The 25,011-nt window shown below is 44.6% G+C and overlaps 1 protein-coding gene across 1 annotated transcript; it reads left to right on the forward strand.

The window, feature by feature from the left end:
• The first annotated feature begins 442 nt into the window (after positions 1-442).
• On the forward strand, positions 443-20,943 carry LOC135552679 (bleomycin hydrolase-like). Its single transcript, XM_064984444.1, has 12 exons — positions 443-572; positions 5,758-5,955; positions 6,881-6,990; positions 7,260-7,401; positions 8,695-8,783; positions 9,068-9,160; positions 15,711-15,866; positions 16,082-16,240; positions 16,367-16,434; positions 16,762-16,879; positions 17,368-17,440; positions 20,631-20,943. Exons 1-12 carry the CDS (start codon positions 563-565, stop codon positions 20,780-20,782), a joined length of 1,368 nt encoding a protein of 455 aa, XP_064840516.1. The 5' UTR covers positions 443-562; the 3' UTR covers positions 20,783-20,943.
• The last annotated feature ends 4,068 nt before the right edge of the window (positions 20,944-25,011 follow it).

The raw sequence follows: 25,011 nt of genomic DNA on the forward strand, positions 1-25,011 counted from the left end.
ATAAATAGGCCATGGAGGTGAAACAATTTAGCATTATCACTGGAGTGATAGATGTGCAGATGATGATGTGAGATATTGGGGTGCAAAAGAGCAAGAGGATAAGTAAAAATATGGGGATGAGGTAGTTGGGTGTGCTAGTTACAGATTGGCTGTGTACAGGTACAGTGATCGGTAAGCTGTTGAAACTGTTATGCCAAGGGTGTTTATTTCTATTTTAGAGGAACTATTAGTGACAAAACTAATCAGTCCATTCAATTGCCATAGTCTTTTAATATTAATCAAATCCTAAACAGTTCTGACTGAAACTCAATTTCATTTAATTTAATGAATAACTCATTTAAAATCAGGATTAGAAACCTATCAAAATAATGCATTCAATTGGTATATGATGTAACTCCACAGCTAGGACAGACACTGGTGGGACTTGGGGTTACATTGTAACAATTATGTTTCCTGTTTCCGGTCGGAACTCTGATCGGACTGACTGTCGGCGAATGTGATAAACAAAGAGCCGGTGACTTTTAAAGACATTTAGAAACACTTGCTAACCCTCTTCGTAAACATGGAGACTGGTATGTAATGTGTTACTTTCTCTTATTTCATTCATTGTCACTTGTATAGCCAGCATGTGAGGTTAATTTGCGTTCCCGGCTAGTGTCTAGCAAGCTAGCTAACGTTAGCCGACTAGCTAGCTAGCTTTATATCACTTTTCAAATAGACCACTAGCTAGCCAGTTGGGTAACATAGCTTAGCTAACCAGCCAGTTGCTTATGTGTATTTTCACTTTGCTAATGACATGACAGATATTGTTAGCTAGCTTGCTAACGTTAGCCGACCAACATCTGCACAGCCACCCAACGTCTTCCCAGCTATCAATGCCAGAAAAGTTTATGGTTACTAGTAACTAGTTAGCTAGCTAACGTTCGCTAACTATGTAACGTTAGCCAACTATCGGCTTGGCAGCTAACTGTGTTAGCTAGCCAGTCAGTCAGTTAACATAGCAAGCAAGTTGAGCTGCCTTCTTTCTAACCAACTTTTTAGGAGAGCATTATCCAGTGCTAGTCAATAAAGGAAAACCCGATAGGGGATTTAACCCAAACCCTCGGAATCAGAGAGGTGCGGGGAGCTGACTTCATCGACGTCCACGTCATCGGCGCATGGGGACCAGTTGTTGCTGGGGCTTAACTGCCTTGCTCAATGGCATAACGGAAGCTTTTCCACCTTACCGGCTCGGAATTTGAACCAGCGACCTTAAGCTCTTAATGGCTAGCCTTCCCTTTAATAAAGTGGGAAGCAGTGTTTGTCAACAAGCAGGCAGTGCACGACCAACCCAATAATCACCGTTAAACATTGGGCTACCAGATTGGGAAGGATGTTTGACACTATATGACAAAGGGTTTATAGTGATAGACTTTGATCTTATGGTGTGATTTGGTACCTTGTTGATCTCTGAAAGACTTGCACCCAAAGACTAGAAAAGATGCTAAGTCAGTCATAAAAGCTATATAACAACTCCTATGTAAAGTTGCAAGTCACGCTAGACACCAGTGTGGCACCTTTCCATACAAAACTAAAGTGACACTGACAGTCATTCCCATTCAAGCTTTTCCATTATGTGGAGGCTGCGTTGGAATGGGCTATCAGCCTATCCCTGCGTTTGTATGGCGACACACCCCTCTTGGTTATGTACACTGATTAAATCGGTGTCTTCATAATAGGGTCTCTATTATCCATTTACTGTAGCAAGCTGACAGCAGGAAATTAGGTATGACTTCTCCAACTTGAGTGGTAAAGTTGGAGTATTGAGGCATGTGAGTTTGTCAATCCCTGTAGGAAACAGGGAGGGATCTACCTCAATTTGTCAAAAATAATGACACATATTTGTTTTAAAATATTTTCTGTTGCACAATGTTTTCTATTCTTTACTATGGTGTGGACTAGTGAATACACCCCAGGAATGGCCAGTATATTTAAACCTTTCTGTCATGGAAAATAGCCTAAAGGACCAGAAGCAATAGGGCTTGAGTCATACAGTATGCATGATTAAGCAATGGTCTTCTCCGTTTTTAATTGCTGTTCAGTATTTGATGGAATCACACACTAGTATTATTTTGTCAGTGTACCACTACTACAGAGTTCTAGTTTCACATATATAGTACAGTGCCTTCAAAAAGTATTCATACCCCTTGACTTTTTCCACATTTTGTTGTTAGTCTGAATTTAAAGTGGGTTAAATAGATTATTATTTTGTCACTAGCCTACACCAATGTTCCCTACATTTTTAGGCACTTGAGCAAATTTCAGGCCTGCTGAGTGCAAACATGAACATTGTGAATATCTGGTGCAACTTCCTGCATGTGTTTCCTGTGAACACTGAGGCTGTACCTGCTTTAAGTTGCAGTTTTAACCCAGGCCAAGTAGGCTACTGTGGCTATTTGATCATAATGTAGGTCTACCAGAGTGGCCTACCATCAGTTCCCATACCATTATTACAGAGAATCAGGCAAATTATGCTACCTATTGGCTCCTGAGCTTATTCAAGCATATCTCAAAATACAACACTGCCCCTTTAAGACAAAAAAAGCTCTTGACTCACTTTTCAAAGGTGGCTAGAATTGCAGGTGTTTTGTGCTCTTGTAGGAAGCAATCACTCCCCCATTGCTGACTAAAATGATCTATACCTGGGCTAATAACTCACAAACTAGCAGAGGATATGAACAAATGTGCACACGTGGCTACATTTATCTTTCACTTTGATCTCAACAAGCACATCTTCTCATGACAGCTCATGCTGTAAACACAGTCCAGTTCAAAGTGAATGGCACATATCCATATATGGCAATGGTCGATTTCCATATTGTCCTATTGCAGCTCTGATTGGTTATGGCGCACCAGTCTGTGTAGAGAGCGGGCCTGAGTCGTGCCTGTCAATACAATAGAATCCTACTGAGATGTGTTCTACCGACAACAAAATCGCTTGCATAGTTCATTTTGTTGTTGTATTGAAAGTGGCTAATATTGCATTGATTCAGTAAAGGGAAATGTTCATAATGTTAACTGACAGGGAAAACTCTAGAAAGTTGAGAAGTTCAATCTCGTGCTTCTCTGCGCAGGCTGATATTTATTTTGCGATATTTATTTGTCATGGCAAGCCTAAATAAGTTCAGGAGTAAAAAAAGTTGCATAATAAGGTGCATGCACTCTGTGCAATAATAGTGTTTGATTTTTTTGCGTGACTACCTCATCTCTGTACCACACACATACAATTAACTTTTAACTATAAGGTCCCTCAGCCGATCAACGAATTTCAAACAGATTCAACCACAAAGACCAGTGAGGTTTTCCAATGCCTTACAAAGAAGGGAACCTATTGATAGATGAGTAAAAAAACAGACATTGAATATCCCTTTTGAGTATGGTGAAGTTATTAATTACACTCTGGGTGTATATCAATACACCCAGTCAATCCAAAGATACAGGTGTCCTTCCCAATTCAGTTGCCGGAGAGGAAGGAAACCATTCAGGGATTTCACCATGAGGCCAATGGAGACTTTAAAAGAGTTACAGAGTTTTCAATTTTTTAAGCTTTATTTAACTAGGCAAGACAGTTCAGAACAAATTCTTATTTTCAACGACAGCCTCGGAACAGTGGGTTAACTGTTCCTAGGCAGAACGTCAGAATGATAGCATTGCTATGCCAGCTCTGGGATTTGAACTTGCAACCTTTTAGTCCAACTTTTGGTCCTACTAGTCCAACGCTCTAACCACTAGGCTACCCTGCCGCCGTGGTTTAATGGCTGTGATAGGAGAAAAGTGAGGATGGATTAACAACATTGTAGTTACTCCACAATACTAACCTAATTGAGTGAAAAGAAGGAAGCCTGCATAGAATAAACATTTCCAGAACATGCATCCTGTTTGTAACAAGGCACTAAAGTAATATTTCGAAAAATGTGACAAAGCGATTTAACTTTTTTTCCTGAATACAGAATGTTATGTTTGTGGTAAATCCAATACAACATATTACTGAGTACCACTCTACATATTTTCAGGCATGGTAGTAGCTGCAACATGTTATCTGTATGCTTGCAATTGTTAAGGAGTGGGGATATTTTCAGGATATAAAATAAATGGAATAGACCTAAGCACAGGCAAAATCCTAGAGGAAAACCAGGTTCAGTCTGCTTTCCACTAGACACTGGGAGATGAATTTCACTTTCAGAACGACAATAACCTAAAATACATAGCCAAATCTACACTGGAGTTGCTTACCAAGAACACAGTATGGCTTGGTCGACCAAGAGTTGTCTGTTCTTTCGACCAATCGATTGGTCGAAATTTTAACACATGTATTTTTCCATATACTTTATTTATGGATGATTTTTTTAAGCCAGACACATTTAACAGTTAGGCTGTTGATTATAGACAATTCAGTTTGAGTTTCTCTCTTCACTTTTCTTAGACAGTTAAGGCAAGGGCTGTTTTCTCGCCTCCTGACTCCGTTGTTGCCTTTGGTATATAGTTATGCACATGGCAACATGGTCTAGGAAAAGGAGCCAATTCAACAGCTCACTGATGGTTCAGGACCGAGGACAGCGGCCACTATCCATCGCGGGAGAAAGCACATTTTGTTATAAACTAATATACTTTTTTATTAGTGTTCCACACTTGTTCTTACGTAATATTACCATGTACAATTTCAGTAGCACATGTCTTAGAGTGGTGGACTTTGTCATCCCCACGGCCTCCACAATGTTTCAGTCCACTGAGACAGGTGCGAATCAGACAGGTACACTATGATTTTGTTTTTGCTACTGCTCGACTAAAGAAGTCTCGGGCGACCAACGGCTTATCGACCAAAGAATTGATCAGTTGACTAAATGGGGTCAGCCCAAACACATTGAATGTGGCCGAGTTACAGTTTTGACATCTACTTGAAAATCTAAGACAATCATCTTCAGATCTTGTCGAGCAATGATCAACAGCCACTTTGGAAGAAGTTTGAAAACAATTCTAGGCAAATGTTGTACAATTCACATCTGGAAAGCTCTTAAAGAGTTTCCCAGAAAGACACTAAACTGTAATTGCTGCCTAAGGTGCTTCTACTAAGTATTGACTCATGGGTGTGCGTACTTATTTCATTTTCAATACGTATGCAAACATTTCTAAAAACATGTTTTTACTTTGTCATCATGATGTATTGTGTGTAGATGGGTGAGGGAAAAACATTCATCTAATCCATTTTGAAATCAGACCGTAAACACAACAAAATGTGGAATAAGTCAAGGGGTATGAATACTTTCTGAAGGCTCTGTATATGGATAATTCCTGTGAACATAGGATAAGAACAGTTTTGTACCACCTTGTCTGGTGTGGAGTGGGCGGGGCAAGGCATTATTTCAAAGATCCTTTTGCCACTTTGTTGACAATTCCAACAGTAATACAGTACAACTTTATTAGTCCTGCCCCGCTACAATTAGGAACCCATTGTCTCTTTGCCAGGTCAAACACAAATAACACCCTCCCTATATTACAGCTCCTTACCACTTTGTTTCATCCAGACTGTTTCCATTTCTAATAAACCCTGCCCTAGCCTGGTCCCAGATCTGTTTCTGCTCTGTTGCCAACTCCTTGTCACGCCAAACAATGTCTGGCATGAGAATTCCATTCAGAAGTTGGCAAGAGAGCATAAACCGACCGGTAACCAGGCTAACCCTGTCTCCTTAAGAATTACGACCTCTCGCTTGTCCTCCTCAGGTCTGAGTCAGGAGAAGATTGCCTCCTTTGTAAAGCGTTTGCGGGCGGAGCCCAGGTACCTGCTGGCCCAGAATGTGTCCACGTGCATCGACCCGCTGGAGGTGTGTCTGCACAGGCAGACGGTCCAGGACACCGTGCACATATTCCAGCACTCCATCCCCACAGAGGGCAAGCCTATCACCAACCAGAAAAACTCAGGTACACTTACAGATACGATCAAATATATTGGCACTCTTGCTCTTTACAATGGAGTGCAATGGAACAGAACATTCTGTTTTTTCTTTTCAAACTGGTTGACTGGCTTTTTTCTCTTTTATTTTTACCCTGTAGCCACCTAAATTACAGATTATTTAGTCCAGGCCATTTTTGAAAGAATATATATATATTTTTAAAGTCCTTTGCAGCTGTAAATCAAACAAATACACGTATAAACACAACGTTTTTCAATTTCCAAATTTTTTTGGTTGAAGAAATTGAAATAAAGGGTGCCAATATATTTGACACCCAGCATCTGCAACTACTTCAGAGGCCTGGCCATGTACAACGACTGCACAGTAGTGTTAGATGCTGCTTCCATACTAAAATGAACTGAATAGGCCTCGGCACCTGAGCAGACATGTGGCAGTCTATTTCCTACACTGTGCACTATGTTGGACCCAGAGCCCTGTCGGCGCTAGTAAAATTTTTTGATTTATTAGGATCCCCATTAGCCTGACGCCACTATATAGGGTAGTGCACCGTATAGGGAATACGGTGCCATTTGGGACTCAACTCGTGGAGTGGGGAGACAGGAGGTCGACGAAGCATTGTTCTTCCTTTTTTTGAATGGTTGAAGATGGATACATTATCTCAGAAGTTGATTAGCCTACCTCCCCAACTTTTCTGACTGACAACCTGGCCGTCCCCAAACACACTGGTCTCATTGCTGCGTTTTTTGTTGTTGTTGATGCATCATTTTATATGGTTTTCTGTAATGACAAAACCACAGAGAGGCCTAACCACGTGTCTATGTAAAAGGGATAGGGGGCCATCTGGCAAGCAACCATTGAAGCACACGTATGTCTTAACAGTTGCTCCCATATACACGGTTCCATAGTCATCTGTGCTGATTTGTGTGTTTCAGGGAGATGCTGGATCTTCTCGTGCCTCAACGTCATGCGCCTTCCCTTCATGAAAAAGTTCAACATCGAAGAGTTTGAGTTCAGTCAGTCCTACCTCTTCTTCTGGGACAAGGTAAGACCACATTTGTTTGTCTTATTCAAATCACATGCATTAATTTGGGCAACTTTTAGCAACTGCCGCTGGAATATACACAGTGTTTGTTTACATTTCAGCGCTAGGGTGTAAACGGTGTTGGTGTGTTTGTCGGTGTGTATTTCTAGTACTATTAGACTCATTGTCTGCCTTTGTGTGTGGCGCTCTGTACACTGGACAATATTGTACTGATTGGACGTCACCATGACCCCCCCCTCCATCATTTCCCTTTTCTCCCCTCCCTTCAGGTGGAGCGGTGCTACTACTTCCTGCAGGCCTGTGTGGAGACAGCCCAGAGGAAGGAGCCTGTGGATGGCAGACTGGTCCAGTTCCTGCTCTCCAATCCCACCAACGACGGCGGCCAGTGGGATATGCTGGTCAACCTCATTGGTCAGTTCACACCTGTTGTTTTCCGATCGGGGGAGTGTTGCTGCAACACTTGCATTATGCTATGTCATTATGACAGTTCCAGTATAAATGTTGCTTATTTTCTGCAGTAAAACAGCCACCGCCGAGTAGTTACAGTCTAGTTATACTGTGAGTCCTGAATGGCACCTTATTCCCTATATCAGGTACTACGTCTGACCAGGGGTCATACATAGGGAATAGGGTGCCATTTAGGACTCACATGTATAACTAGACTGTAACTTTTACAAATTTATACTGGACCTGTCTAGATTCTGTTTCAAGTAAGTTACTAATGTTGAAGTTGCTGTGTCGTTCTCTGTAATTAGACGTTCTATGTAACTGTAATTCTCTGTAATTAGACATTCTATGTAACTGTAATTCTCTGTAATTAGACATTCTATGTAACTGTAATTCTCTGTAATTAGACATTCTATGTAACTGTAATTCTCTGTAATTAGACATTCTATGTAACTGTAATTCTCTGTAATTAGACATTCTATGTAACTGTAATTCTCTGTAATTAGACATTCTATGTAACTGTAATTCTCTGTAATTAGACATTCTATGTAACTGTAATTCTCTGTAATTAGACATTGTGTAACTGTAACTGTAATTCTCTGTAACTGTTATTCTCTGACATTCTATGTAACTGTAATTCTCTGTAATTAGACATTCTATGTAACTGTAATTCTCTGTAATTAGACATTCTATGTAACTGTAATTCTCTGTAATTAGACGTTCTATGTAACTGTAATTCTCTGTAATTAGACGTTCTATGTAACTGTAATTCTCTGTAATTAGACATTCTGTGTAACTGTAATTCTCTGTAATTAGACGTTCTATGTAACTGTAATTCTCTGTAATTAGACGTTCTATGTAACTGTAATTCTCTGTAAATAGACATTCTATGTAATTGCATGCTATATGTGCCACTTTACGTAATGTGCTTGCTCTTCCCCTTCCACTGTTTTGATGAGTCAGGTTTGTGGTTCAGATCAAGTCTGCGTCCCAACTAGCATCATCTTCCCTATATAGTGCATTACTTTTGACCAGAGCCAATGGGCAAAGCTTTAATGTTGTGGTCCTCTGTGGCTCAGGTGGTAGAGCATGGCGCTTGGAACTCCAGGGTCGTGGGTGCGATTCCCGCTGGGGCCTCCCATATGTAAAATGTATATACGCATGACTGTAAGTCGCTTTTGGATAAAAACGTCTGCTAAATGGTGTGTGTTTGTGTATATATTTATCTATTTATTATTATCTTTCCCTGATCATCAGAAAAGTACGGAGTTATCCCAAAGAAATGCTTCCCAGAGTCTCACAGCTCCGAGGCCTCACGGAGAATGAATGACATCCTCAATCACAAGGTAGGTTTACTCACATTTTTACAACATTCTGATTCATAAAGATGTCTTGTGTGGTAATACAACACCGAAACCAAGTCCTCCTGTTTCATACCAAGACAGTGCGAGGATATATACTCTCCACTGAAACACCACGGAAAGAGCGCGGAATCCACCTTTTATTTAGGTGTCGTCTGTTTTCTTATAGAAGCCCCAGATAACTAACCCTAACCAGACATGCGCCGCAATGTCACGAGGTAATGAAGTTTGCTGTGCAGTATGTCATGCCAATGTTCCCTGGCTTTCAGCTGAGAGAGTACTGTCTAAGACTGCGGAACATGGTGGCCAGTGATTCCACTGAAGCCGAGCTGTCTGACGCCATGGACACCATGATTGAGGAGGTAAGCGCATGTTAGGGAAAGAGACACACAGCGCACCACACACACTTATACACACACACACACTTATACACACACTTATACACACACACACACACACTGTTTTCCTCAGTACTTCAATAATGTTGTAGGACTGCATCATTTTCTCCAGGGGGTGCTGTGTAACAGCACATAGATCTGTGCTCCATCCAGGGAGGAAATAGGTCACCTGCTGTAACACGCCTTTATGTATTTAACACGGCAGGTACTGGGTAGGCAAGGACAATAACCATTACAGCTCCAGTTATTAATAGGCAATATTTGTTTTTAGATTAGATTTTGGCCATTCAATTCAAATCTTGGCCATTCAAGTCTATCTGTCGCCTGTTGTAGCAGCACACCGAGGGCTACAGGTTGATTCAAAAGGTGTGTGTGTGTGTGTAAATAGTACACTACCCAATCTAATACCGTTGACTTGATATTGTATTGACTTTCAGCACACCACTGATTCCTCGATCAAGTCTAAAGTGGGACTGTCAGACAGTTGGGTCGACCCTCCTCTGTTCAGATTGATATCTAGGCCTGATAGTTACATACCACCGCTGTCGGAATTGGTTGTAGCTATATTTCCCCTAATTAGTTTTCTACCACCAATCAGGATGACATAAGTAGGCTTAGAAATGGAACTGCTATAAATGTCCAAATAGCAATGACTGTTTCTTTTGTTAAACTGCTTTATCGGTAGTAATGAATTAGGACTATAATTACAAACCACTCCCAGCGCTGGATAACATTGCATAACCCAACTCTTACACAGTTAGCAACAATGGCTGTAGTGATAGGGTCTGTACTGTTTATAATCCACTGGTGACGGCTTGTGATTCTATACTTCTGGCAGCAAAGAGAGAGAGTGTGTGTCCACGTGCGTGTGTCCACGTGCACTCACACACGCCTCACGGACCTGGTGGCAGAATGTTCCGTAAACAAGATCTTTATCACAACGCTCCTGACATTAAATGGCGTAAGGCAATTTCACTGTGAGAGGAAGTCATAATGTCTCAACATTCCCAGCACCACTTAAGACAGAGGAGCGTGTGTGTGTGTGTGTGTGTGAGCGTGTGTGTGAGCGTGTGTGTGAGCGTGTGTGTGAGCGTGTGTGTGAGCGTGTGTGTGAGCGTGTGTGTGTGTGTGTGTGTGTGAGCGTGTGGCCAGTCAGTCAATATCACACAGCCAAAGAGAGAACATTACATAAAGGATGTAGCTTTTGTGTGGAGTGGTTTTGTTTGCATGCCCCTGACTGCTTGTTTAAATAGATTCTGTGTCTACCTCCCTTACTGCTCTGGATGCCCTACGCTAGCTACAGTCTGCTAGCTACAGTCTGCTAGCTACAGTCTGCTAGCTACAGTCTGCTAGCTACAGTCTGCTAGCTACAGTCCGTTCTGATTGTGCAACACTTCCACCTCTCCATCGTTGCAGTTCTTCTATGAGTGTAATGCAGCTCTGACAGCCAGGTGGAGTGTGAAGAGAGAGAGAAAGGGGGGATGTTGACCCGGGAGGGTGAGGGGTAACCAGTGCCTCTCCTCTCGTCCCGTGGGCGTCCGTACAGAGGAGGGCACGTTGACTGCGCTTCCGGGCTTCTATTTATGCTTGGCATCTTTTGCGACAAGTGAAACATCACTGTTGTGCCGTGATTTAGATTAGCTACTAGCTAGCGAGCCAACAAATTAGCCATAATTAATTAGGCTGGAATACACTCTGTCGGCTGTGATCAGTTAGTCGGGTCCTTTTTCATTAATTAACGTCTCTGTGTGCTCGTCATTCAGCATGTTGTGTTGACACAGTAGGTTAACGTCCCAAGTAGCTCCCTATTCCCTTCATAGTGCACTATTTAGGAAAGAGGGTGACATTTGGGACGCAGCCCGGGTCATTTAAAACATGTCATGTTCAATTACAGAGCATTGCAGTCCTTTTCGGAGTGTTGCATGTGCCTTCTATAGAACTGTCACACATTGCAGTGTTCTGGGTTCATACGACTGCACACACAAACCATGTAAACACCAAGTATGAGCAGTTGTGGGTTTTTGTGTACTTGCACATGTTTTTTATTTTATTTTTTATTTTTTTACCTTTATTTAACCAGGCAAGTCAGTTAAGAACAAATTCTTATTTTCAATGATGGCCTAGGAACAGTGGGTTAACTGCCTGTTCAGGGGCAGAACAACAGATTTGAACCGTGTCAGCTCGGGGGTTTGAACTCGCAACCTTCCGGTTACTAGTCCAACGCTCTAACCACTAGGCTACCCTGCAAATGTGTGTTTCATTGTATGCTTAGAAGTGCTGCGTGTGTATATTCAGAAGTGTGTGTGTCTGTGGTTACATTTAAGGTTAGTGTGTGTGTGTGTGTGTGAGCTGATCAAAGCCCCCAGACCCGGCCCTCATTAAGCCAGGGGATGTCAGGCCTACTTTAGGTGGGGAGGGTCTGAGATTGTGCACGCTCCCTGTGTGACGGTGGGCTGGAGACCATCACTCTCTCCCATCCAGGCTCCACATGACAGGCCTGAGAACCAGAGAGGCAAGGCTGCACCACCATGCTACACGCCAGCTTCAAAGACCCGTGGCCTCCCTTTTAATGTCCTGTTCTCTGCAGAAGCACAGGCATATGTACACTGGTTACAAGTTCACACACACGTACACATGTAAACCACCTCCGACTGCTAGCACACGACCACACGTACTTTGTTACACACACACACACACGTTCCTCACATCCTCTGCTCATTCGGTCCGGTACATGTGGCACTGCGTCATGCAGACGGAATCGTAAACAGTCCTATGCTGCTTCTACTGTATAGAACGTGGCTATCTGGGCGTCGGACATTCTGAATAGAAATTCTCCTTCAGGCACATGTGACTGTGTTCAATATGTGTGCTGTGTTTGTAGATTGTAAGGAGTAATTGATTGGACAGTGAGTTGAGTGACATGATACATTTTAGAGTGGCTATGTACGTCCCAAATGGGAACCTATTCCCTATGTAGTGCACTACTGTTGACCAGGACACAGGGCTCTGGTCAGAAGTAGTGCACTATAAAGGGAATAGGTTCCCATTTGGGACGTAGCCAAGTGTGTTGGCTCAGCGTTGGCTGAAGCAGCAGGTCGCTGTGGGTGGGTTTGTTATTGTGTGGGCTCGTTTGCCAGCGCTGAAAAGCTGCCTGCCACACTTCATAAACTCATATTTCTTAATTTAACAACATTGTTACAATCTGTAATGACCCCATGTGTTTTCTGTTTACAAGGCCAGAAAGTCTCAATCAACCCCAGTCCGATTCTTCTACCCCAGCTGCTCTCTCGAACGGGTCACTTGCATTACAGTTTCATCTAGGCTCTGTGTCCCAGGGCTTTGACTCGAAAGCAGCCGGCCCGTAGTCACAAAGCGTGCGTGAGTTGGAGAGCTGATCCAGGATCAGGTCCATCCTTTTTACTCATTGTGATTCGGAAGAAAAACACTGATCTTAGATCAGCACTCCTGCTCTGAGACGCTTTGTGTGAGTACTGGCCTTGGTAGGTTCCGCCCTTCACAGTTACCAGCACAAGGTGTTTTAGAGTGGCGTGCTGTTGTTTTGTTTGTTTATTTCTCTCCTAACGAGCTGATTTCCCTCTGTTTGGGCAACGGGAGGTAAATCAACAAGCAAACAGGCATGCGTGAGCTGAGGAGGAAAGGATGGAGCGAGTGTGTTGCTTTAGCATTGATGCTAACTGGCTGTCGTGCTGCAGGTGCTCCAGTGTTTACTGCCAAGCATGCAAACACATGGGAGGGAGTTTTTCTAGGGAGTTTTTCCTAGCCACCGTGCTTCTACACCTGCATTGCTTGCTGTTTGGGGTTTTAGGCTGGGTTTCTGTACAGCACTTTGAGATATCAGCTGATGTACGAAGGGCTATATAAATAAATTTGATTTGATTTGATTTGATGATGCTACGTAGGTACGCTCAAAGGCTAGCATGATCCGCTGAGACACGCAGCCTCGCTGGCCATTTACAGGCCTTATTACCCACACCTGGGCTTCATCCATGTCACATGACACAAGAATATGATCTGCGTTGTCCCACAGACTGCTGGGGGGGGGGGGTGCTGGCTGTGGATCTAGAAGATCTTCCAAAATCTATTAATTGCTGAGACTGTTCAAATGAAATGGGTTTGCAGGGCTTTTCTGTAGGTTATAAGTACAGGGTCTTGTTCATTAGGCACCAAACGGATAAAAACGGGCTGGAAGTGGAATATCTTCTACCTTAAACTAGTCTAATAAGAAACGAGCCAGGTCTTAGACTACTGTTAATCAGTCCCGTGTTACTGTCTGGTTTGGCCTCTACGAAGACTGACACTTTCTTATTACAAAGTGTGTGTTAATGTTTATCTCGGGATATTAATGTCCTCTGGTGCAGGCGGTGCAATTTCCCGCTACAACCACGGGTCACTCCGGTTTCCTGTCAATAACAGGGGATCCCAGCCGCCATCTCAGCTTAGGCCCTAATTCAACCCTGGCCGAGCAGAAAATCAGAAGACGGGTGGCCTTGAAGATGCCCGTCTGCGCTCAGAAACCAAACGGCTTACAAACCCGCAGCAACCAGTCCCTGACAGGTTGCAGGAGTGTGATACTTTCTGTTGTGTTTTGCGTTCATTCACCAGCTCCGCCCACCCACTGAAGCAGTGTTTTGGAGTGGGAGGGAGAGGAGCTACGTAGTGTACGTCAGAAGATATACTGACAGTGACACAGACATTAAAAAGAAGGCAAGCAGTCTCTAAAGAATCTGGTCGAACATGGTCCAGCAGTCGTAAATCGGCCCTCTCCCCCTTCCATCCTAAACGCAGTGTGTCTGTCCACAGTGGAAGTGCCAGGGTAGGGTGGCAGGAAGGGAGGGTGGGCCGTCTGCTCCCCACACATGGCCCTATCGGCCTCTGCTTGTCTATGCTGATGGATGGCTCTCTGTGTCCTGAGAGGGAGAGAGCCAACAGGATTGGTTGGATGTCTGTAAAAGATTCGGTAGCCTAGTAGTGAGGAGGACTGTAATAGTGCTGAGAAATGAACCGTGGGTGAACACCATGAAGGAATACAATGGAACAAGTCCACTCATAATCAACATTTTAGCGGGTACAGGACAGAAGAGACAGTACCCAGAGTCTTGGCGGTAGTGCTATATACATGATTCTAATGGAGACGTGCCCAGCCCACCCAGTGTCTCGTGCTCATCTTCGCCTGTCCGTTTTGGAGGCAGATGATTCAATATTGACTCATTGAGGGCTGTGCTGCTGCAGCCTGCTGACGTCAGTGGGGCTCATTGTTTTGTGAAGAGCCTCGTTTCACCGGGTCTACATGGGTGCTCTGTTGTGTTTGGACGGGCAGGGGCGTTTATTTAACCTGCCGAGGAGGAGATGGGGATGTGAGGTGGGACAGGGGTCGAGGGCACGGGGGTGAAGTGGCCTGTTTGTGTGTTCGGGGCATCTGGGGCCCGTGCCGGTTAAATTCTGGGCAGGGATGGGCACCGCTGGCATTTAGTCTGCGCCGTGGGAAAACGGGGCAGTGAAAACAAACCTGGAGTCTTCAAGGTGCTGTCTTGTCTGTGTATGTTGGGAAAGGTGAGGGTCTGGGAATGTGACCTGGTGTGCTGTCTTGTTGAAAATATTTGTATTTATTTAACCTTTATTTAACCAGTTGAGTCAGTCAAATATCACATTCTTAATTTACAACAAGGGCCTGTGTGGGAATAGTTGACTATGATCACCCTGAACACAGGAATGCTATTAGTAGTTAATGTAGTTGACACAGTGGTAAAGTGCAGCAGCAACGGCCCCTGAGTGTCTCTGCTTTGGTGAAGAGCTGCGGGGCCAAAAATAATTCCCCAGCTCTATTTTCAACCCTATGAGGAGTTTAATTTGTCTGGACTTTTTTTGTTGCTGAAAATAGTGGGAGTCAATGGGAAGTCCTTGTAAATATATAGAAGTGTGTGTCTGTGTGTATTGTGTGTGTGTGCTCGTATACTAGCGGTCGGACTTCCTACGTGCCAGTTTGGGAGTTAGCGTGCTATTTTTAAGCCTGTTTGTGATCGGCAGCCTGCCGTAGCATTATCAAAGACAGAAAATGCAGGGGGTTCTCAAACCACCAGAACACCCGGTTAGATAATAGACATAGGATGGCAAGTCCTCCTTAGAGGGACATTCCTGAGATTGCTGTATCAGTTTAAGGAAGGCTTATTCTGAGAACCCTGTCAAAACAGACTGATGGAGGCCAGAGGAACACCAGGGGAACACAGTCAGAAGCCACAACGACAGGAAGAACGAGCCCTATAGCCAGGCAGAGTAAGAGGGAATGGGCTTTGGCATGGTGGATATCCTCCTCACACTACTGTTAAGCTCTTTTTGGTCCCCGAGTTCGAGTTTTACAATGGTGCTTTTCGAGACTATGTGAGGGATATCAATGTGCTGTCTGTGTCTTATAGTGATAATGCCTGACTAACCTACGTATTAAAAAAATTAAAAAAATCGGGTCTGTTTTTTTTTCCCGTGTGTGTGCTGCGTACAGGTCTTCCGGGTAGCGAGTGTGTGTCTGGGCAGCCCTCCTGACTCCGTTTGTTGGGAGTACAGAGACAAGGACAAGAACTTCCACCGCATGGGCCCCCTGTCCCCTCAGCAGTTCTACAAGGAGCTGGTCAAGCCCCTCTACAACATCCAGGACAAGGTCAACTTTATTGATTTGATTTTAATCAAATATCAATATAGCCTTTGTGTCATGCAGACCGGAGTTGATCATAATTCATTATTCCGAGACTTATTCCGACTCGGGAAAAGCACGGCGCCCAGTTTGTCTCTATTAGACCAGGAACAGCAACCTCTCTCCCTGTGGTACTTGATGAGCTGAGTCTGACCCCTGGTCTCGCTCCCCCGTCACCTCAGGTCTGTCTGGTGAATGACCCGCGGCCTCAGAACCCCTATGAGAAGCTGTATAGCGTTGAGTTCCTGGGCAACATGGTGGGAGGACGCAACACTCTGTACAACAACCAGCCCATCCAGCTACTCAAAAAGGCCGCCGCGGACTCCATCAAAGAGGGAGAGGTACTGTGTGGGGGGGGGGGGGGGTGTGAACGTGTCCGGGAAGTTAGACGAAGGCTGTGTTTGAGAACTGAGCGAGTATGCAGGGAAACTGCCCATAACGTCTGTTTCTCTCTCTCTCTCTCGTAGGCTGTGTGGTTCGGTTGTGACGTGGGCAAGCATTTCCATGGCAAACTGGGCATCAATGACATGAATGTGTGAGTATTATGAGAGAAGCATACTGCCCTACCAAGCAAAAAAGGCAGTAACTGCTCACTTGGTCGAAAAATGAGTTGTCATTTTTGCTACGTTAAATGCATGCCTAATTATGTGGACAAATCCTGCCTCGTATTGTGTTTTTGAGAAAATGGGAGTCATATTAGCAGTAACTGCATTAGGTTACTATGAAACCAAGGTAAATAGCAGTTACTGCCTTTTTGCTTGGTAGGGCAGTATAATTGCAGCAACACCATATGTATTTGTCACTATGAATCAGATGTGTGTGTGATCTCATCCTGTCTCTCCCCGCGTTCCCCGTCTCTCAGGTTCAACCATGAGTTGGTGTTCGGGGTGTCCGTAAAGAACCTGTCCAAGGCAGAGAGGCTGATCTTCGGAGACTCCCTCATGACACACGCCATGATCCTCACCGCTGTCACCGACAAGGTAGCAGGCACACACACTACACATGCACCGCATTTGAGTGTTTCCCAGTGACTCTGCACCAAAGGCATCCAGTGTGTGTTTACAGTCGTATGAATCGGTTGCAGGATTTAAAATGGCTGTAAATCCCCCCCCCCCCCCCCCGTAAGTGACCCCAGCTGTCTCCTCCTTCCCCTCAGAACAGCTGGACAGTATTTGGGCCCTAGGCTACACAGCATAGGAGTTACCAGTCCTGCCCTGCACCCCACTGGGGATCCTGCACTCTTCTCTTAGTGATGAACATATTGTATAATCTTCTGTATATATCATCATGTACCATGTACTCCATGAATGACAGGCGTAAAGCAGAAAACAGACTTGTTTGGACTTGTTCTCCATTTGTTTGGTGCATCCCGCCTCCTTATCAGGTAGTACAAAATTGTACACCTTTTGATTTCTCTCTTCTGTCTCTCTCCCTCTCTCTCTCTCTCTCTCTTCATCCCTCTCTCTAGCAGGAGGAAAAGGATGGAGGTTATGAGAAGTGGAGGGTGGAGAACTCCTGGGGGGACGACCGTGGGAATAAAGGTGAGAGCGCTGAGTCGGCCAGAGGTCAGAGGAGGAGAGGGCCCGTTCTCACGCAGCCTTGTGACGCCTCTCGCAACACGAGAGCCCCTCTAGGTCCGCCTGAGCCGAGCTATGTGAAAGCCCAGACCCCTCGTCTCTCTTCCCTCTCTCACACCACAGGGCTTAGTGTACAATCACAGGGACAGTTGAATTTCCTGTCAGGTCGATTGAATTTGAAGTAGGATTAGGGAAAAAATGCTCCCTCCTCACCCGCCTGGCGTTGTTATGAATTTATAATTGACTTCTGGTGTGCAGGGCTGGTTTTGGTTTGGGGTTAGTTTTGCGGCATCCTCTCATGTCTGGCCCCCTACCTTAGCTTTGTCTGTTAAGGCTATGAACCCAGGAGGGAGAGAAAGCACATCAACGGGGCTGTTTCCCCTACTTAGACAACGGCCCTTTGTCCCTCTCACAACACAGCAGTGCGCCATTTTGTTTCAACCTTCAGACTTCCTCTGTGTGGAAGACTCCGACACTGTCTAACCACAGGCCTGGGTTCAAATAGTATTTTTCTTCCATCAAGCGCCGCTAAAACATTTGAAAGGAAACAAATACTGAACCCACCTTACGTTGGGACTGCATGGCTTTTTAATCAAAATATGTAATTATTCCCCCTTCTCCCCCACTCTCTCTTCTCTGTCTCCATCCCTCTACATTCCAATGCAGATTATTCGGGTTTCTGTTATGTAGTAACAACATTCGGGTCAACGACTTCATGTCATCTGCATATTGAGACTATAAAAAAGTCCTACCACCAAAGCCTCTTCAAATCAACTGTATTTCACGCATATCCCATTCCATAAACATCCACGCAGATGGGAGAAAGCCTTCATATCCGCTCTCGTTTCCCTCGGATGTATTAATAAAGTTATTGAAAACAAACGATATGGAGGGCAGCGGTGGAGAGCACTGTTTGTTTGACAGCTGGAGACTGGGGGGGGGGGGGGGGGGCTGTCAACGCCACGACGGACAGAGAAAAAGTGTGTTTGTAAGGTTTCGAGGGTTAACATCCCTCCATTTGCCTGTAATATTTTGTTTCCCTCAAGAGGATCCTGCCTAATTAGGTTAAGACCGTGGTGCCTGGTACAAACTGCCCAACCCCTTCAAACACCAGGGCTTTTCTCAAGATAGATTATGATGGCCTTTGAGTGCACTATTTGTATTTTTACACGGTATTATACAAATATGGGAAATGGGGGCCAATCTGACTTGATATTCCCTTGTGACAGATTGTTTATAGGCTAGAGGATGCCCTCTTCAACGCACCTCTGTGATTCTGCACCACTCCTTTTACAACTGCTTCGGCATCGTGAGAAACAACATTTGTCCTGGCTATTGCGATCCCCTTGTTAACATACTCTTTCTATCTGCTATTACAATCTGCTATTACATGTGGGATGGTGATGTCATCGCAGATAGGTTTTGGAAAATAATTGTCTCATTCTCGCGAACTAAGGAGACGATGGAAACGGCCTGTGTTGTTGACGACATTTCAGCTGTACTGTTCTATCTTAGGCAGGACAGCTCATCTGAATTAAACTCCATCCACAGCTCTCCCTGTAAGCCGGTGTAGGACACAGCTGCAGTCCCCGGTAAGACAAATAATGACGCTATACGAAACCACCACCCCACACACACACACACACACACACACACACACACACACACACACACGTCTTTCCTGGAAAGGAAGAAGACGCAGATTGAACACACAGAATCAGGGGTGTTGTTTTGAGCTCAGGCACGTTTTTACGTGGTCCTCGTGACGTCATCGACAACTCAACTTTTCAGCGGGGGAGTGATGCGCTCTGAATGCTCTGCCTGGATCCAGAGATGAGAGGAAAGTCAAACAATAGTCACAACCTGGTCTAGTGCCCAGCTCTGACCGTTACAACAGTCCTGCATGACCACAGGACTATGTTCATTAGGCACCAAACGGAAGAAAACAGTCTAAAACAGGGAGGGACTGCCTGGACTTGTCCAATAAGAAAAGTTTGTAAAAAACAATAAAAAAAACAAGTTTTCTGCTGCGTGCCAAAATGAACCCGCCCGTGCCTGCTCAAATCCCAAGTCTCCTCCTATCGCCATGTGGACAGATTGGATCTGTTCCTGTCTGTCTACTCTGGGTTGTTAGTTTGTTCAGACAGGCCTATTGCCCTTGTAGATAAATTAGAACAATGTATGAGGAATGCCTTTTGTCATTAAAAATCCTGCTCTCGCTGGTCTAATCTCTTCATATCAAGTGTTTTATATGCTGTTCTTTATGATTTGATGTACTCTCTGTCACCCTTTCTGTGCGAGAGAGGCCATGGTCTGTGTGTGTACGTGTTCTCAGGGCCAAGGTTTGTGATTAGGATCATGTATACTGAAGGTTGTGTTTCTGGGCATGTTATGAAAATGTATTAGAGCAGGAGGAAGTGGCATTCAAGACATTCTTTAGTCAGTTTTTTTTGAGGGGGAGCAGGATAAAGTGGCCTAATGCTGTGTTAATTAATAAAAGGATGTGTGTGGGACAGTCCCTCCCTTACAATCTGGAGATTTATCGGGCTGCGGTGTGCGAGTTGACAACTGAAGTGTGGGACAGACCTGGGTTCAAATGCTATTTGACATAGTTTCAAATGCTTGGCTTACCTGGTGCAATGGAACCAATATAAATGTCCCAAAAGTGCAAACCCAGCCCACCTGGCACTCCATGCAGGCTAAAGCAAACCAGTCCTAGCCATGCATTTGAAAGATTTCAAATAATATTTGAACCCAGGTGTTGTGTGGAACAGACAGACAGGGTGGGGTGGTCATTGGTGGGGGTCCATCCTTCCCTCCTCTCCCTGTGGAACAATAGGCCGGAGTTCAGGGGTGCTGACGGACGCCCCTCTTATCAGAACTCACACTTCAGAACACTCGCACTCATTGCTTTTAGTATTGGACAGTCCACTGAAGTACAGAGTGAGTCACTGGTGTTAGCTGTTAGCTAATGGATTTCAGACTGCCTGGTCTTAGAGACGGGTGTTAATCAAGACTAATGATTATTAAAAATAAACTCCAGCAGGTCATAGGTGATCTTGACGCTCCACTGATTGAATGGATCTTATCCCAACATTATCAGGTCATCAGGTCTTTAACTTTATACTTTAACTCAATGTATCTGTGTGTGCAGGTTACCTAATCATGACCGACGAGTGGTTCTCTGAATACGTGTACGAAGTGGTTGTGGACAAGAAGTACCTGGCCCCCGAGGTGCTGGAAGTAATGCAGAAGGAGCCCATCGTCCTTCCTGCCTGGGACCCAATGGGAGCCTTGGCCTTGTAACTATGGAAACAGAGGGTGCCACCCCATCTCACCCGCCTGGTCTCAACCCTGGTCTGTTTGACTCCGCCCCATCTCTCTGGTTTTACTCCTCCATAGACTTCCACCCACCACAGCCTGTTCTCTAGACAAATAATAAAAGTTTGTTTTTTTTACTGGAAAAACATGTCTTCTTTCGGCCATTTTGTTTCGTCCATGTCCTCTTGTACTTCTCTCCGGCACCAGTGGAGTTTACTGCAATTCAGTTGTTTTTTTTGTCCCCTCTGGCTTCTTAAATGTTCTGCGGGATGTAGAAAGCTCTGGGGTTGTTTAAATGTTGTTAAAAGGTCTGTATGTACCATCTCTTTGTTAGGGCTGGTTGAGGGTCACATCATACGTAAGTAGTCCATCCCAGTCTTTCACCAGGAGACAGACAGACACACACACACATCCACACCATCAGTCCTAGCTGTATGATTGAGGCCCAGCGTAATGCCGTCCCTTCCTCTCTGCTAGCTTCCCTAGGTCAGAGGTCAACCTAGAGCGGCCAGAGTGAAGTGTGTGAGTTAGGCAGGGGTGTCAGGAAGAAGCGTATCAGTCACCAATCCGGAGAGTTATCGTTCACTGACAGCCCCTCTCTGAGAAAGGGACGTGCCGGTTCAGCACATCAGCGTCCAGGGCAGCATAATAGCACATCTATGACAGGTTCAGTCAGAGTTCAGTGGTGGTGATCAGACTAGTATGTTTTGGTGAGTAAGCAGTAGGGGAATCTCAACTCACACACACTCCGTTGATGTGGATAGAGACATTGGTGATTCCGCACAAGCTCCCCCTATGAGCTCACCGTCTACCCTGCTTTACTGTGAGCTCTGCCTGGAATGAGGGATGACAGACGGGCTGGCTGGAGCTCGAAGGTAAGGTGTCTGGAAGGGTCAGCTCAGTCCCCTGGAACCCAGGCCGTGTGAAACCTAGCACAGCCCTCCACTCCGACCCCACTATTAAATTATTACAGGTTCCAGAGATCTCCTGAAACGACATGTGGGAACGGCCTGTAATTGAGTTTCCAAGAACCCTGATTCCAACCCCCCCTGAAGTCACTCTTTTCACCAGGTCTTCTCTGTTGGCACATAGAACGTGTTATTGATAATCCCCTTTGGATGACTCATTTTCTATGCTTTGTTAGTTTGGCCCGCTGTTATCTGCAGCATCCATCTTGATGCTTTGTCATAGCTATGAATGTTCCAGTGCAGGTTTCTCCTGTCTGCAGGGAGCACTGCATAAGTGGACCACATGGAGGCGAGAACCATACAGGTCTATATTGACAGCCCTCTCACCTTAGGATGATGTCGATGGATCGTCTCAGAGGAGGAGTGCTGATCTCAGATCAGTTTTTGGTTTCAGATCATAGTGACTGGGGACCTGATCCTAGATCAGCACTCCTATTCTGAGACACTTTGTGAGTACCGACCCAGGGCCTGTATTCATAAAGCCTCTCTGAGTAGGAGTGCTGTCAAGAAAACGTAGGTGAACCCTTTGGAATTACCTGGATTTCTGCATAAATTGGTCCTAAAATTTAATCTGATCTTCATCTAAGTCACAATAACAGACAAACACAGTCTGCTTAAACTAATAACACACTAATTAATGTATTTTTCTTGTCTATGTTGAATACACAATTGGACCATTAACACTGTAGGTTGGGAAAAGAACCCCAAGACTAATGACTTATCCGAAAGCTAATCGGAGTCAGGAGTCAGCTAACCTGGAGTCCAATCAATGAGACAAGATAGGTTATGTTGGTTAGAGCTGCCTTGCCCTATGTAAAACACTCACACGTTCTGAGTTTTCTATTCACAAGAAGCATTGCCTGATTACTCGAATAAAATAAATCCCAGAAGACCTAAGATTAAGAATTGTTGACTTGCATCAAGCTGGAAAGGGTTACCAAGTATCTCTAAAAGCCTTGGCGTTCATCAGTCCACGGTAAGACAAATTGTGTAGAAATGGAGAAAGTTCAGCACTGTTGCTACTCTCCCTAGGAGTGGCCTTTCTGCAAAGATGACTGCAAGAGCACAGCGCAGAATGTTCAATGGGGTTAAGAAGAATCCTAGAGCGTCAGCTAAAAACTTACAGAAATCTCTGGAACATGCTAACATCTCTGTTGATGAGTCTACAATACATAAAACACTAAAACAAGAAGGGTGCTGCTGTCCATAAGAAACATTGCTGCAGGTCTGAGGTTTGCAAAAGTGCATCTGGATGTTCCACGGCGCAACTGGCAAAATAATCTGTGGACAGATGAAACTACAGTTGAGATGCTTGGAAGAAACACACAACACTATGTGTGGAGAAAAAAAGGCACAGCACACCAACATCAAAGCCTCATCCAAACTGTAAAGTATGATGGAGGGAGCATCAATGTTTGGGGCTGCTTTGCTGCCTCAGGGCCTGGACAGCTTGCTATTATCAACAGAAAAATGAATTCCCAAGTTTACCAAGACATTTTGCTGGAGAATGTAAGGTATTCTGTCAGCCAATTGAAGCTCAACAGAAGTTGGGTGATGCAACAGGACAACAACCCAAAACACAGAAGTAAATCAACAACAGAATTGCTTCAGCAGAACAAAAACGCCTTGTGGAGTGGCCCAGTCAGAGTCCTGACCTCAACCCGATTGAAATGCTATAGCATGACCTCAAGAGAGCGGTTCACACCAGACTTCCCAATAATATTGCTGAACTGAAACAGTTTTGTGAAGGGGAATGGTCCAAGTTCCTCCTGACCGTTGTGCTGGTCTGATCCGCAGCTACAGAAAACGTTTGGTTCAAATCAAAATCAAATGTATTTATATAGCCCTTCGTACATCAGCTGATATCTCAAAGTGCTGTACAGAAACCCAGCCTAAAACCCCAAACAGCAAGCACTGCAGGTGTTGAAGCACATTGGCTAGGAACACCCCTTCTAGAAAGGCCAAAACCTAGGAAGAAACCTAGAGAAGAACCAGGCTCTGAGGGGTGGCCAGTCCTCTTCTGGCTGTGCCGGGTGGAGATTATAACAGAACATGGCCAAGGTGTTCAGATATTCATAAATGACCAGCATGGTCAAATAATAGGTCCATAGCCGCAGGCAGAATAGTTGAAACTGGAGCAGCAGCACGGCTGGTTGAGGTTATTGCTGCCAAAGGAGGGTCAACCTGTTATTAAATCCAAGGTTTCACATACTTTTCCCACCCTGCACCGTGAATGTTTACACAGTGTGTTCAATGAAGACGTATAATTGTTTGTGTTGTTAGTTTAAGCAGACTGTGTTTTGTCTATTGTTGTGACCTAGATGAAAATCAGATCAAATTTGATGACCAATTTATGCAGAAATCCAGATATTTCCAAAGGGTTCACATACTTTTTCACATACTTTTTCTTGCCACTGTATACAGTAGACTGATCCTAGATCCGCCCACCTACTCCGAGGCTTGAATGTCTTAACACAATAGAGGAGCACCACAGTAAAGCTGTCAGATCTCGGTCCATTATTCCCCTGGGAGGTTGATGTTAATCTCTCCACTGAGTTTGTTTGGTATGTTTAGCGCCGTTGAGTTTGCAGTTGATGGAATGTTTTTTTTTTTTACATAGTCCGCGAGAACCTGTGGCTTTAAGAGTTGAGCGTTACACACACACACACACGGTCATGGACACACACAGGCAGAGTTAGTTTCCATGTGAGGGGCTTTGGGGCCAGTTGGGCCCAGAATTGGGATGTAGGAGAGAGGCTGTTAAGAGTTTTTTAGGTGCTGTACCTTGTCCTTGGCAGCACTGAGCTGCAGATATGTAGTTTAGCCCCTCTACGTTCCCAGAGAGCAATTCCAAGAAATTACCCTTCATTTTTTTCCAGGGCTTTTGTCGATGACTGACCTGATCGTGATGGAAGTCTGGATGGTGAATCTCATTCAACACTTAAATACATAGCCTTCTTATTCAAGACAAATACTATAATACCATATATTATAATACAATACCCTTCAGTTCTGCTACTTTCCCTGCCTCTTATGGACTGATAGCTGTCCTGACGTCACCACTACCGGAACTTTACGTCACTACCAAGGATTTATCTGGGTTCAAAGTCCTAATGCCTTTGTTTTACAGCAACTTAAAAACCCTTTGTAGAGGATGGATTGCTCCCCTTGATTTATTTCTCAGCCTCTTCTCGTGTGTGTGAGAGACGGGATTAACCTACTGCAGCTTGGGAAATAGATTGGAGT

Source organism: Oncorhynchus masou, chromosome 13 (genome assembly GCF_036934945.1).
Source record: "Oncorhynchus masou masou isolate Uvic2021 chromosome 13, UVic_Omas_1.1, whole genome shotgun sequence".
Classification (NCBI taxonomy): Eukaryota; Metazoa; Chordata; class Actinopteri; order Salmoniformes; family Salmonidae; genus Oncorhynchus; species Oncorhynchus masou.

Bases quoted from the DNA above. Each gene is read 5' to 3' on its own strand.
- LOC135552679 (XM_064984444.1), top strand. The intron at 6,991-7,259 runs GTAAGACCACAT...CCCTCCCTTCAG, and splicing joins ACCTCTTCTTCTGGGACAAG to GTGGAGCGGTGCTACTACTT. The intron at 16,880-17,367 runs GTAGCAGGCACA...CCCTCTCTCTAG, and splicing joins TCACCGCTGTCACCGACAAG to CAGGAGGAAAAGGATGGAGG.